The sequence below is a fragment of the Kryptolebias marmoratus genome, linkage group LG2 (genome assembly GCF_001649575.2).
Source record: "Kryptolebias marmoratus isolate JLee-2015 linkage group LG2, ASM164957v2, whole genome shotgun sequence".
In the NCBI taxonomy this organism is placed as follows: domain Eukaryota; kingdom Metazoa; phylum Chordata; class Actinopteri; order Cyprinodontiformes; family Rivulidae; genus Kryptolebias; species Kryptolebias marmoratus.
In genome coordinates, this window is record NC_051431.1 from 37122184 (window position 1) to 37138287 (window position 16104).

General features: G+C 38.3%; 1 protein-coding gene across 1 annotated transcript in view; it reads left to right on the forward strand.

Annotated features, from left to right (window-relative positions):
• The window catches only part of reep3b (receptor accessory protein 3b), a 33239-nt gene that overhangs the window by 11798 nt on the left and 5337 nt on the right, over positions 1–16104 (forward strand). The window contains exons 3-6 of the mRNA XM_017431865.3: positions 3915–3991; positions 5337–5457; positions 5551–5664; positions 12285–12447. Of these exons, the coding sequence (XP_017287354.1) occupies positions 3915–3991; positions 5337–5457; positions 5551–5664; positions 12285–12447 (475 nt within the window). The remainder of the gene's footprint in view (positions 1–3914; positions 3992–5336; positions 5458–5550; positions 5665–12284; positions 12448–16104) is intronic.

The following is a 16104-nucleotide window of genomic DNA, read 5'->3' on the forward strand; positions in this document are numbered from 1 at the left end:
TTTTTTTGACACTTTGATTTCTGTTTTGGGGGGTTTTGGTTTTTTTTTGAGCTATGGTCTTAAACTTTTGATCAGCTGAAAAAATCATGTTTGAGTGTAAATGCAGTTTTCAATTAATTCCCCGCTCAAAAGTTTTTGTCTCTTACGCTGATTTCTTCTTTTAACATTGTGAAGCTCTTCAAAGAACCTTCTTGAGATCCAATAGTGCAAAATTCAAATTCTTGCAATTTTTTGACTGGTCTTAAGATTTTGATCAGGAGTGTATGTGAAAAACAAATTGTTAAAGAAAACCCAAATTCATTAGATCAAATCCATTTATTAAAAAACCCTTAAATTCTGTTTTGGACTATGAATTCCATTTTATTTGTCTAATTCCACGATTGTTTTTTCTGCAATCATAAGGAAAAGCTCAGAGTTTATGGGAGCAATCATAAGGCCCTGTTTTGTAACTCTTAGAGAGCGTTTAGATCTGTTTAAAAAGCTGCTTGGCATGTAGCACTCTCTATTGTTCTGTTTCCACTGGTAAAATGCTGTGGTATCTTTCTTTTTTGTAAGTATAAACCCGTATGTATGAAAGTGTCACATCAGCTGTTTTTTCCCCCTTTACATTTCTTTTTTTAATGAATTGCAGTAAATGTCTATAATGGCTTCAGGCAGGCTTCTGCGTACTTCGCTGAGGTCACATCATTATGTCCTTTTCTCTGATGAGATGATTCAAGCTGACAGAGAGAAAAACATGAAAGACGAGATGGGAGACACACATTAAGCATATGTGACCTGTGCTGGCAAAGGAGTCACTAATTCTCCATCTCAGATCTTTAAAATGATACGTAGTTTGTTGAAATTTAGAGCTTTATCACTTGGCAAAAGGGCTAGTTTTGTTCATGAGAGTGCCGGTTTAGTCATGTTGGTTCCAAGTTTCTTAACCCACATGCGAGAACACAATCAGGAGAGGCAAGTCAAAGAACAATAATGAGTTTATTGAATCCTGGGGAAAGGGAAATGGGAATGAGTTCAGGAACGGATGACCGGATCGTCTGACTGTCAACGAGAGGCAACAGGTAGTGAGAAAGGACGAGAGAACCTTCCAGGAACAAACAGAGGAGGTCTTACTTGGAAAGGAGTGCTACAGCAGCCAGCAGAGAAAAATGGTCATTTTATAAGGATTATAAAACAAAGGATTATTTTTAAAGGCATACCTGTTAGAAAACTTCGATTTATACATTATAAAAATGATATGCTCTTTTAGTTAATGGAATTGCAAGATAGTGTCTTTATGAACTCATTTTCTGTAAATCTCAATTATAGAAAAAAAAAAATCTATATTTTCACTTCCTTTGCACTGTAGCCTGTTCTCATTCCGACTCTTTTTGCTAACATAGGCCACATATAAATTAGCGTTTTCTCACTTTTACTTGGTTTGCGCTTCACTTTCTCCTCTAAATAAATTATTCTGATGATCCAGTGTTGTGTGAATTGGCTTTGACTTCACTATGAGGTCACCTATTCAGGGTTTCCGCCAGAAAAGAGGCTAAGCCCGGTGGTAGGTGGCTGTTCGCCAGCCGATCATCGGCCGACCGTGATTTAGTAAAAAAAAAGATTAAAGTTGACAGGAAAGTTGAAAATATGGCTATTTATTATGTGATATATTGTAAAAAACAAAAAGGCACTTTGACCAGGTGTTGGTCAAACCTCTCAGCTTTGCTCCTATGCACGTCACATCTTGCTGCTGCACTCGCTACTCTAACAGAATCACGCTACTCTTTCACAACACGGCTTCAATGACCAGACCACGCTCTCCAAATCCCTGCTCTCCTCTAACCAATAAATATTTTGCCGTGCTCCGCTGTGGCTATGGTTGGGCCTGCTGGATGAAGAATTAGAGGAGGTTCTGCACAGAGATTTCTCATTCTTCTAAATGGCGTTTCGTCTTCCCAAGCAAGGCTGAAACTTATGGTGGAAGCCCACAAACCTTCAGTATAAAAAAGGGAAAATCTGCAGATGTTGACATGGTCATAAAAACAACCACCCACATGCATGATACCTGTGGTGGTATGTGGTAGTATCATGATAGTGACATAGGATGTTGCTGCTGGCATTTGAATCGTGTTGAGAGTGCAAGAGGCTGTCTCAGGAATGCAAAAAATAAAGGGGGAGATCTATTTGAGTACTAGTAGCTGCATCATAAATGCCTTTAAACTGAAGCAGGTTTTCCAAATTTGCAGTGTTCCAGCCACGTTCTAATAGGGGTTGAAGTGCACGGAGAGTGTAGAGTTCTTGTCTTGTGTGACTTAATCTGATCTGGAAGGGAAGACTTGGAGCAGATTTTATTTTAGAGGATGAATCATGATAAAAATGAAGTGATAAAGAACCACAGGTGAAAATTGTAGACAGCTATTACACTCATCAATCTTAATTTCAGTCCACTGGATTAAGGGTCTTTGACTTCTGTGTTTTATTTTTCCCCATGCCAGGACAAAGTTAAAATGATAGTTCAGGTCTTTTAAATTGGAGTTCTGTAGACAGGTTATGGACAATTAATATCTTTCCTGTTGTAGGCTGAACAACCTCAATTTGTCTGTCTGGCTCCAAACGAGCACTGGAACTTGTTTGGTGGGAAAACCTGATTAGGTTTTAGATGACTGTATGTGTACGTTTGGCAGGTGTCTGTGTTTTCTTCTTTCTTGTTCTTCTACTTTCAAGAACAAACTGTTTGCCCTTTCACTTATCCACCCACACATGCTCCTACATTTTATTAGGTGGTTTTCAGTGTGTGATTCGTCCATGTGGCAGTAGCAGAATCTGGCTAATACCCCAGCCTGCCATGGGAATGTCTTTCTGTCATGGTCTACTCCTGCCTTTGAAATGGAAATCCAGCCAGAAAAGCCCTTAAGAGGGACAGGGTTGTAACGAAACAGGAAGAGACAGCAATAAGCATAAACATCTTGTTCTTCTGTTTGTCTTTACTGATGCTGGCTTAGGAAGTACAAAATAAAGGGAGAAGTAGGAAGATTTTCATATAAACCTTGGAGTTGTCATACATTTCATGTTTCCCATTTGAACTTCAGTTTTAGTTTCACACATAATATTCTATTCACTAGTTTTGGTAATATATAAAAAGCTTTGTCTTGTCCTTTTTGATTTTCTCCAAAGATGTATTCTAAAGTACTTTTTCTGTTTTTTTTTATTTATGTTTTCTAAAACATACAGCTCGTATTGTAGATCTATGAGCACTTGTCCTTTATTTGTTTTACTTTGAAAGTTGGAACTTGGATCTATAAATGACACCAAGCCTGACTGAACCCTGTACCAACTGCAATTCTGAAAACCAGTATGACTTGTTAACTGTTGTTCTCAGTAACCAGACTAACTGAGCTTTACGAGTTGATAACAATGTACTCTTTGACTAACTGTTTGAGATACAAATCAACAAAAGTGAAACAAAAAAGTTTGTATATTATATTATATTATATTATATTATATTATATTATATTATATTATATTATATTATATTATATTATATTATATTATATATTTCTGATAGTGATGTCAAGGTTTGTTAAGAATCTCTAATTTTCTTAGTCTTAATTCCAATTTTGAAAGGTGTCTCATTTCATTTTTCCAACATGAAACTCAGAAACTCTGACTTCTGAGTACACAGTAAAGAAGGGATTTTTAACTGATGGCCCTCAGAGCATGTACAACTTGTTTCATGTGACCTGAAAAGTATTAAATGAATAAAAGTATAAATGCAGTTACATATAGGAATTATTTATAGTCCAGATCAAAGGTTAATGAGTGCCTTAGCAAATAAAGATTCTGTATTGCAGAGAACAAGTGCAGCTCAGCTTAGCTATATGTATTTTCAAGTACAGTTGTTCTCATTGTTCAGTGTTGTTTCTTTTTGTGTGTAGGTACGATGGATGATGTATTGGATTGTATTTGCTCTGTATACAGTTGTGGAGACCATCACAGACCTAACACTGGCATGGTGAGTTGAATAAACATACATACACTTGTAAAAAGTAGTTCTGTGTGTAACATCATACTCAGATTTTTTTTTCCCCATAATTACGTAGTGTGTTTTTATTTTGTGCATGTGCGTAGCATATTGACAGCCTTTAAAGCCTCAACATCCAACACCCCCATGACACTTTTAGAGTCCCCAAGTTGAGAACCGCTGCTGTAGAGGATCCAATGATGCAACCAATATTGTGACACCATTGCTTTGGCAGGTGGCCAATTAGCCCAGCTTTGAGAAGTTAGTATTTTAGACAAATGGTGATCAAGTGCTGCTGTACTGTACTCTATAATGTGCAGCTCAAACTGTAAATTTTTTGAAAGTGGAAGGTAGTGTAGAGTAGAACAGGATATCAAAAAATAAAAAATCCTCATCACTATATCAGAGAGTGCAATATCAAAATGGCAAAGGACTGGACTGCAGTAAATCTTAGGCAGTTATATTTCAGCTAGCATGCATTCATGTTTTGCAGCTAATGATATATTTAGTCAAACCAACATACTCTCTGTTGGCCTCCATGTCATGCAACCCTAATTAGGGGCACAAAAAGCAAAAAATGTTTGATGTGCTCTTTACTACCTTTTGTTGAATTACACAGGAAGAAACCGTCAGTTTTTACATCATTGCTTGCATAAACATCTTATGAGCGATTTAAGGTGGCAAAACAATTATATTGGATATTAATTAGTAACAGGTATAGGAAGGCAACCTAGACGGGCCTCCCTGGCAACACGCCACCATCTCCTGAGAATTTCAAAGGCATTTCCAGGCCAGAGAGGATATATAATGTTCAGTGATCAGTGGTGGTTCTGCCCCAGGGTCTCCTCCAAGTGAACTGTGCACATCAAAAACAAAAAACAAAAAAACAGAGGAACCCCATACTTCAATAGCACCTCCTACAGAATGCCTTGAGGAATGTGGTCATATGTCTTCTCCAGGTCCACAAAATGCATGTAGACTGAAGAGTTAAACTCTCATGATCCCCTCAGCAGCCCTGCAAGGGTGAAGATCTGGTCCACTGCTCCGCTGGATGTCATATCTGGCAAACTAGCAATGCTCTTATTTTCATACTACTAATATTTAGTGTCAAATTAAATACCCATTTGCATTTCCATGCCAATAGATTTGTGTTCATTTCCTTTAATTGATTTAGTTTCACAGAGCAGGTGGAGAGACTCAGCTTATCACTTACAAACTAAACACAAACACCAAACTGCCTTGAGTTTTGAGAATGAATTTTAGTTGCTTAAAGCAATGAAAAAGGACAGGGACAAGTAATGACTTGTTCTGGGATGATTCCTCTCCTTGTTTCCAGGTTTCCTCTGTACTATGAGCTGAAGATAGCTTTTGTAATCTGGCTGCTGTCCCCCTACACCAGAGGAGCAAGTCTCATTTACAGGAAGTGTCTGCACCCCCTGCTGTCCTCCAGGGAGAGAGTAAGATCATCAGCTTGATTAATGATCTTTTTAATTATCCTTGTCTTAAAGCTGAATGAACTACCCACTAAAAAGGTTTTTGTCTCCATCAAGGAAATAGATGAATACATTGTGCAGGCCAGAGAGAGAAGCTATGAGACGATGGTGAACTTTGGCAAACAGGGACTAACCATTGCAGCCACTGCTGCTGTCAGTGCTGCTGTTAAGGCAAGTATTTATGAAACAATGAGCATTCGTTAAAAGTTTTTATTTGTTTTTATCACACGCTGCCAAAAATGGAAGGCAGATAATAATGTTTCTGTTTGTGTGTCTGTCTTTTGGCAAAAAATCTCATGAACCACTGGTGAGATTTTAAAGAAACTCAGAAAGCAGTCTTTGGATATACAACTGACAACTGAATAACTTTTGGAGTCACCTCATTTCAAGATAACTGCCACATACAACCAACCTGAAAAAACATAAAAATGACTTTAAAGCAGTCAGTTGTGCAGATATTGAGCTAAAATTTGGTGTGGTAGTAGCTGAGATTCATTCACATCACATACTTCAGATGATACTCATTGCTTTGGATCTTTGCTTAAAACTTTAAGATTAACTGTTGGAGTCCGTCCTGATGTTAGCAAAATATTTTATAAATATTTTATGGATGGATTTTAATTAAACTTTCAGGAAGTAATCTTTGGATTTACATCTACAACTAATTAACATTCGGAATCAATCCAATTCAAGATGGCCACCACAGCTAATTGGCATAAGCCAACACGAAAAGGGCTGTAACTCAGTCAGTTTTGTAGAAAACCTCTTGGCAAATCACTAACAGGTACTTTCTGTGACTGTCATGTTAGATTTTCAAATTTGTCCATTTTAGCTAGACTTTGAAAAGCCAGAATTCATTACCCATCCTTAATACGTAGCAACAAAATTAAATAGTGCCCTTTCTCCACACAGACACATGTGTCATGTGTGGACTGATGCTGTCTTGTTGAAAGACTGTACCAGGGTACCGTCTTAAGAATGTTATGACATGAGGAAGCAGGACGTCACTGATGTGTCATCAGGGTCCATAGATTCACTACCAGAGGCTTGCTGAAGTCCTGAAGACCTGTAGTGTTTTGTGCATAATACAGCAATCCTCTCTAGGTGTGGATTGTCTCGGTCAACAAGAATCTTCACAATGTGTGTGAGTGGCCTCATGTACCCATTAGGTCCAACACTGGGCCACTTTGACCCTAACCCATATTCTGGGCAGTTACACGATACAACCACCTGGCCTCCTGTAAACGCACAGTGCTGGTAATGCTGTTTAATGTGCCTACAAAGCATCCTTTGCTGACCTTCAGTCACTATTCTGAGTGGCTGTTAGACACACCAGCAACTTCCTGATAACACTATTGCTTCACTCTTGATGCTACCACTTATGTCCTCTGGTGCTCATCGTACCCATGTCAGCTTTGTGTAAATCTAATCACTTACATCCCGTCACTGATCTGCATGTGGACCAGAGTACATCCAAATCAGATATTTCTTCTTGCTGCTGAACGTTTTGTCAGTGAGTCTATATAAGCCTAATATTTTTTGCCTTTTTGCTAAATACTATAAAAAAGAGTTTTAAAAAGGCATATCTTCATATTTATGCATCTCTTGTGACTTTTGTGTCTTTGTGTACACTGACATCCTCCTTTAGGGTTTCTGTGCTTCAGCAGGCTTCTCTGGGAGGTAAAATTGATAAAATGTTTATTCATTTCATACAGCACTCCTGTCTTATCCAACCATGCCCCCCCCACCCCAACCCCCATCGTTAAATTTCAACAATGTCCTTTAAATGTTCCTTTAAAAGACCTGCAGTGTCATTGTATAACTATAGAATCATCAGTTTTGTTTTGTTTGTTTTATCAATATCACAATTTGGAACTTGTTTTTTTGTTCATGAATTTGTTGTGAAGCACTGCTCTCACTGTAACATTTAACAAATCATTTAATTTCTCACTTTTTTAATATATTTTTTTTCCTTTTGGAGTTTTTTGGGGTCATATTTTACTGTTGTCAGTCATTTCTAAAATGTTCCTGCAGTGACTGCGAGAAGAATTTTTTTATCTTTTAATGATCATATTTTCACTGTTTCATTGTTTACATTCATTGTTTTCTAGTGTGACCCAGTCTACATGTGTGTTTATAAGTGAAGTGAAGTGAAGTGAAGTGAAATTTATTCATATAGCACTTTTCAGCAACAAGGTGCTTCAAAGTGCTTAGAATAATCAAGCCAAGTGAATTGATTGGTTCCTTTTAACATAATTAACTTTAATATTAGAGATCTTTTCTGTCTATTTTGTATACAAACCTTATTACACACAGCTGCAGCAGTTAAAGCTATATATTCAGGTATTTCAAAGCAGAGTTTGGTGAAACGATTAACAATTAATATCTAAATAGTTGTAGATAGACTCTAAAATTGTCCCTAGGTGTGAGTGAGAGTGTGAATGTTTGTTTGTCTCGTTTTATCTATATGTGGCCCTGCGATGGACTTGCGACCTGTCCAGGGTGTCCCCGCCTCTCGCACAGTGGCTGCTGGAGATAGGCACCAGCTCCCCGCGACCCAAAAATGGAGAAGTGGGTAAAAGAAAATGGATGGATGGATGGATGAATGGATAGTTGTAGATAGCTCTTTGAACAACATTTGCTTGAGAAATAAGATTTTTTCTGACCGTTATGAGGACTGACAGACCCATTATGTCAAAGTCAGTTTATTTATAAAGCTTCTTTAAAACCATTCAAGTTGGTCCAAAAACCCTGTACATAAATAAAGCAAACCAAAACATGACAAAGAAACACCAAAATGGCTAAAATATGAAGAAAAGGTTTAAATAAATAAATAAAACACATGTAAAATGATACAATTTAAAACACAAAACAAACACAATGTCATATATGTTGAGCTCTACTAGAATCACACCAATGGAAAGCTGAGGATTTTCAGCTGGAATTGAAAATATGTTCTGAGTACATCTAATTTGAACTGGTAAGTCGTACCAGAGTGGGAGCAGCTCTTTTGCAAAGGTCTGATCACCTCTGCTTTTGAGTTTGGTTTGGTAAGACATCTAAGAGCACCTGCTTACTAGTCCTGAGTGCTCTTGCTAGTAGTGTGGTGACGTAAACAAAACCCTCCAAACCAACAGAAACCAGTCCATGCAGAACCTTTTAAACCTTTAGTAAAATCTATCTTGTAATGAACAGGAAGCCAGTGAAGAGAGGCCAATGTGCTCTTGCCCACTGTGGAGCGGTTAGAAGAACTTATGTGTTTGTTTTCAAACCCCCCCAGGGGAACACTGTGATTGTACAGCTGCGCTGTTAGTCAGCACAGCCACAAACAGGGGTGTCAAACTCCAGGCCTCAAGGGCTGTTGTCCTGAAGGTTTTCCTGCTCCAACACACCTGATTCAAATGGTTTGATTAGCTGCTCAACAAATCATCAAGTTCTCCGGGAGCATGGCAACAAGTCATCCATTTCAACTAGGTGTTTTAAAGCAAGAACACGTCTAAAACATGCAGGACAGCAGCCCTCGAGGAATGGAGTTTGACACCTGTGACTTATGACATGACAATCGCCAACAACAATTAGAGGACAACACAGTTGAATCTTTGTGGTGTGGGTTTTTGGTTTAATTTGTAAAGCAGAGTTGGAGAGAGGTCTGCAAAGATTTAGGAGTTGTTTCAGGAGCCAAGGCTCATACAACAGTCTTACTTTGTGTTGCACACATTCAAAGAAGAGCAAGTCATAGCAGACAATGAAGACAATAAATAACTGCTGTCTTAGTGAAGCAAACACAGTTTTAATAGTGCGTCAGCCAGTCAATGCCATTACATCATTCAAGAGTCTCTGAGCAAAAAACATCCTGTTTTTTAAAACAGGATCTAAAAAAGACCCAATAATTATAATGATAAGGTCTATAGATAGCCACTGTACCTCCAGTGGAAAAACAAATAGTAAACTACCATATTCTCCGGACTGTAAGGCGCACTTAAAAGCCTTCAATTTTTTCAAAAAATGACAGTGCGCCTTATAATCTAGAGCGCCTTATATACGGAAGAAGTTGTAAGATTTTAGTACGACTTTGGTAACCACCACTTGCAGCATTAAGGCTCAGTTATAGTCACGCTTTGTAGCGTCGCGCAGGGCTCCATGCACGGCGCGCGGACCTGAATGAGTGGTGGAGGCATTTGTACTTGACACTTACGTCGGTGCAGTATTCTCCGAAAAGACGGGGCTGTTTTGTTTCGCTTAATGCGCGTTATAGTCCAGTGCACCAATCATTGACAGTGTGTCTTATAATCTAGTGCGCCCTATAGTGTGGAAAATATGGTACCTCAAAGAACTGTGCAGTGGTTCACTGCAATCTAAAATTTGTTTCAATTCTGACTTTTTACAAAGTGTCAAGTCACAACAAAAGGCATCTCACGGCACTAAACAAAAAAAAAAAAAAAATTGATTGATTGATTGATTGATTAAAACTTCATTAATTTATCTTTCCCAGTGTAACACACAATAATAAAAACAGTAGATGACCAGTGAAAGTCTCAGTAACACCCACACATCACTCAATAATAAAATAAAATTGCATTTATCTAAGACGCACAGTTCTGGAGGCTACATGTGAATTAAAAAGTCTTGACAGCCTCAGGCAGAAAGGATGTCTTGTAGTGCTCCTTAATACATCAGGGCTGTCATAATCTTTGGCTATGGCTACTTAGACTGTCTACAGTACTGTGCAGGGGGTGGGAGACACCATAATGTCCATAATGTCTCTGATCTTCCCCAGCATTTATAGTCATAAATCTGATTCAGATTAAAATCCAAAGCACCTGTACAGTTTAACTCCGACTGGATTGACAAGCTTGGCTAAGTCCAAACAGGGCCAAGACCAAAGTGGATTGCTGCTAGGGTACATAGACCATCATTGATTGGAGACTGTCAGGTGTTAGATTTGTTTTTTAAGACTATATTTTCGCTTTATTTTAGCTAGTTTAATTTTCTCTTCCAGGATTTTTGACCTGTAAATGACAATTTAAATAAAAACTCAAGCATTCTGTAATCCACCCTGATCGTGTCTAGACCACAGCAATGTCTCTGACCTTGTGTCAGGTGTTGGTCCGGTCTGACACCTGACAGCAGCTGAGCCACTGTAGGACACAGCTGTCAGATCTGTGACATTTGTTCTGTTTAAATTATTAACAATTTTGGGGAAAAATATATCCCATCTTTATAAACAAAAGATGATAAGATAAAGTTAATTATTTTAAGAGAAGTATTTATTTTAGGAAAACACGAGTCAGTGGCAGCTGCGTCAAGAACCAAGAAAAAAAATCATACTTTTTGTTTTTTAAAATGACTTTAATTGTTCTAAATATGAAATACGAACTTTGTTTTTTAAGGTCAACCAAGACATGAGACTTAAATACAAAAAACCCAGAAAAAATTGTGTATTTGCCCAATTGTTAAGATGCACTTTTCAGTCACTTAATTTATAAGACATTTGACAGGCAGAAGCCAGTGATAATAAAACAGTAAAATTTATGTAAGAACCAGACAATTTGAAATGTTTGCCCACCGATCAACAGGTGGAAATGATTAACTCTGTGATGCTTCATGACAGCTGTTTCACAATCATCTATCAGCTGTTAAAAACAGACTGCCTGACAAATTCAACAAATATACTTGTTTTATTTATATTATCATCAGCAGTGATAACATCTAACATCCTAGATTTCAGGGTGTGCATCATGAGGCAGGAGTTTATTAGATTTAAACCCCCATTTTTCTCAGTCGGTACTCTCTCCCTGTTATTCTAGCATTAAGATTTTTTTCAATAATGAAGTCATGGCCGGTTAAGATTTCCAACTGAACTGACAGTAAGTGTCTGCGATGGTGTCTTTCCTCCTCTCCACCTACTCTCTGCTCTGATGTGCGCTGTGGCTTATCAGGGAAATAAGTCTGTTAAGGACCTGCTGGTTCCAGCTGTTAAAAACACAATGTGCTGGGGCTATAAGAGCAACATGTTAGAAGTTAACCACATGTCCGTTGTCAGCATGATAAATCTGCCTGTAACTCCTAATATCAGTCCAGAGCTGGCTGCACAGATCTGGTTTATTTCTTGTTTTGAGTAACTCCTTGGTTTAAAATCAAGGTGATTCTAAATCGGTGACTTTGTTTACTTTTTGGCCGCAAACAACCGGCTTCCACAGTTATATGGAGAACATAGAAAGCCTGTTCCACCCCTCCTCAGGGAGAACCCCCCCAAACATGCTTAAAGACAGCTGGCAAATATATCACCAATAGTCAGAATGAATGACAGAACCTTGCTTCAAAAGATCTATTTAAAACTAGGTGTCTCCTTTACACCAAGCATCTCTGAATGACAGAACTCTGGAAGTTCTGGGAGGATACTTCTCTTTATTTATGTTTCTGACTGACCTACTTTGTAAAATTTATCATTTGACAAAATCACACATGTTGCTGGCTCTATATTTATTTAAAAGCTGTACAATATGAAGTGACTCATTCCTAATTGAAGGCATTCAATAATAAGTAGTTAAGATCTTTGTCACATTTAATAATTTTAATGATCAGTTCCTGAGTAGTTTGTGAGGTCAACAGACACCAGCATTTACATTTTTGTGTTATAAATTTATGAGGCTAACTGACTTCTCCTGTCTTTAATATTTTAGGAAGTTATAAGAAATGTTAAAGCGTCGAGCACTTCATCTGTGTGTGAGGCTTCATCTTGTTGACTCCTCAAAGGTCAGTGATGTAATATTGACTGTTGTTGGTTCCAGGGTCAGGGTGCCATCACAGAAAAGCTGCGTAGCCTGAGTATGCACGATCTGACACAGATAGACCAGCAGGAAGACCAAGGGAACCAGCTGTACCAGTACAGCTCCCGCTCTGCTAACCCAGCCACCAGGAGATCTCAGAACACCAACCCTGCTGCCAGAGATGGTATACACACACAAACACACGCACGCACGCACGCACACACACACACACACACACACACACACACACACACACACACACACACACATTCCTCTTTCATAAAGGCTGAATGTTTTTAATATGTATATGTTTGCTTCATGATTATCACCTGCTGACGGAAACAAATTCACCTTCAATTCAGCTCTGATGTCAAATCTACTTCTGTTCATTCAAACTAAAATTCATTCTAAATTAATTCTTATTTGGTCATAATATCAAAGCCAAAATAACTTTTGTTTTGTTTAAACCAAATTGTTTCACATTTATCCTTGTTTATCTCAATTTATAAACTTCTAAAGTTCTGCCAAATGTATCTCCTGTCCAAACGACCTCCCTGCCTAATAAATTAACAGCTCACTTTCATTATCCTCCATATTGGTAAAGGTTCATTGTGTCAACATCCAAAATTCCCCTAATTACTTTATAATAAGTTACCAAGTTCTATATTAGGATTTTCCAATGGTTTTTACTTATTCAAACTGTAAATTCAGTTAATATGTAAATAAAAGTTAACCATGTGATTTAAATGGATTAAATCTTGGTCATATTTATGTCTTAAATTTGGTTCCTTGGAAAAAACAATTCAACTCCTTCCTGTTCATAATAGAGACTGATAATTTCATATCTGGTGCCCCATTTTTCAAGCATAACAATAAATATTTAATCAGACACACACTCCTGTCCATTACAATAAAAAATGGTCCACACTTAGGCCAGAAACATGCTTGTTCATGCTCTTCATGTCCGCTCTGCTTGCCCCCCCCCCCTTTACCTAAATTAACATATATTTAAAAAGCCCTGGAAAACATGTCCACTTAAAAATAATATATAAAAGAGCATTCTTGAAAAAAAACAACTAATTAAGTTGTGGGCTACAATAAGCTGGTTGTAGCAGCTGATGTTGAATCTTTTTTTTCCTACTTGGTAACTGGTAACCCAGGTGTGTACAGGCATAGATGATTGCAGTTTTTTTTTTCAATTATTTAATTATTATTTAATTTTATTTTTTTCAACTCAGCCTTACTCGAGTCGACTCGGTGCAGGTTCAGAGTCTTTCCATTGGGTGGTCCCACCCTCTTCTAGCTCTGTTCTCAGAACCTCCCTGGCTGAGGTTCCAAGTGAGTCGATTCGAGCTGAAGATTTGAGATCAGCAGACTGCATGTCATTGATTGGCCATTTATAAAACCTCGCAACTGCAGCACTCCATTTTGTTGTTTACTTTTTAAAAATATATGTAAGATATCCATTAAAATGGCAACAGAAAAACCAGCACCGTGGTACTATGAAGAGATGTAGACGTTTCTGTGCTTGTTGGTTGATGACAGAATTCAGAGCGAGTTAAACCAACTGGACTTGATTTACGGGCTCTGACCAGCAAAGGGAAGCTGGCCTTGACTGGAATGGTGAGCGTATTGTGACATTATTTCACTTATTTACCTGTTGGTGGGAAGTGTCATCATTGAGGTGGCACTCAGTTAGATGGAAAACCACAGAGACTGTGTAGAACCAGGTAGAGTTGAGTTGGGGCTAAGTAAGTTGTGCTGAGACTGGACAATGGAAAACCAACTTATGTTTCTTTTTCACCCATTCACACATACACAAGTGCATCCAGTATATACTGAATTTTGCTATCTGTATGCAGTACTTTTTATTTTCTCACTCGTACACTCGTACACCAATGAGCACATGGAGTGCAGTGGAAGGAGTGGGGGGTGAAGATCAGTGTCTTGTCCAGAGGCAATTCAGCTTGCTGCAGAAGCTGGGGATCAAAGCCTCTGATTCTTCAACTGGAAGATGGCGCCTAGGGCCTAGGCTGCCCTAAACTAATTTTCTCTTACAAGCCTCTCAAGTATACAATACACTTGTTTTTACCTTATGCCAAGGCACAAGGTAAAAACATACAAAATCTACCAAAAGACCAGATGTCTAATCATCCCTGTGTGCCTACAGCAGTTACGTCAGAAAGACACAGTGAGTGATTATCTCTGTGTGCTTTTTGTTTCTTTCTTCTTTCTTTGCCTGATGAAAGCTGCAGGTTGGCTGTCATTTCAATGAAAGCACTTCACAGCTGTGTGTGTGTGTGCGTGTGCGAGATGACTTCCCAGCAGACAGAGGAGATGAGATGAGCTCCAGTGGGATGCCAGTGGAATGTCAAACACATACACTTGCTGTTCTCTCTCTGAAACACACACGCAGCCAGTGAGGCATAGCAACACAGGTTGAGAGGAGGGGGCTTTAAAGAGCAGAGTGGAAATGTGAAGGATGGATGCAGGAGGAAGAGGAGGGAATAAAACGAGGGAAGGAAATCTGGAGAACCCCATTAGGATATTGAGAGTGAATAATGTATTCAGCTCAGACACAGAGACAAAAAGGAGAGGCGTAAAGGGAGAGAGACGTTTCCACTCACCAAGTGTTCTTTCATCTCGTTCTCACTGTTGTGAAGGAGAATTACCTGATATCCTACACCCTCTGGTGGCTGAATTGGAGGTCCAGTTTGCTCCTAAAGAGCTAATCAGATCAGATTTTTTTTTTCTGTTTCTACTTTTTTTATTGTTGTTGTTCTGTAAACCTGAATCAGTAATGTCATGCAGTCATGTAAAAAGGAATGAAACAGTTTGGCATTTTGTTAAAGCTGGGTACAGGTTTTGTACAGTAAATGGGAAGACATATTTCAAAAATGATTTTCATTTATTTGACAAAAAAGTAAAGCTGCTTTAAAATTTTGCTCAGAACATAAACAGTTATTCACTGTCATTGTCCTCGACACTGAACTATAGTGTTCCTGCCATCTTTTGTAAGTGTTTAGCACGCAGTCTGAACTGACAGATTTTTAGAGGCTATATATATCAAATTGTAACTTTGCTGTGTTTCTTACCAAAGTTGTCTGAGAAAATAAGAGAGAAATGGCTCTTACAGACTTGGTGCCTGTCCAGGGTGTCCCCCGATTCCCACACAGTGACTGCTGGAGATGGACTCCAGCTCCCCGACACCCAGAAATGAAAAGCGAGTAAAGAAAATGTATGGATGGATGGCTTTCACAGCTCTGAGCCCTCACGTTTCATATGAGAGGAAGTTCAATCTCTCCCTTGGTTAAACAAAAGGACTTCTCATATGAACCTATAATTCACACTAGACTTCATAATTATTGCATTATTATTATGTACATTATTGTAATTGTATTCTATTTCACTCTCAGGTGATGATGATGATGATGATGATGAGTATGCTGCTATGTCTCTATTGTTTTGTTGATAACAACTTTTATTTTTTTCTATCAGACAGTCTTTATTATTCTGCCTCAACATGGATTTAGCCTGCTTAGACTGGGATTATTCTTGCAACGCTTCACCTAAACTGACATAACTTTTTTAATCTTTGCAGCAGAATGCCTGTTTCCACTCATAAAGGTGCTAAGTTTTTGATAAACTTGAGTCTCAATTCTCTTGATGCATATGAGTGAGTTTCAGCTGTGGTCATGTATCTTAAAATGCACAGGATTAGTGTTAAAAATTGAAACTAAACCTTAAAAATTTGAGATTTTTTGAATTTTGTGTATGTCCACCCATCAACACTGTGGCTGTGTAGAAGTCTGAACGTGAGCCGTCTGAGCTTTCCTGCAGT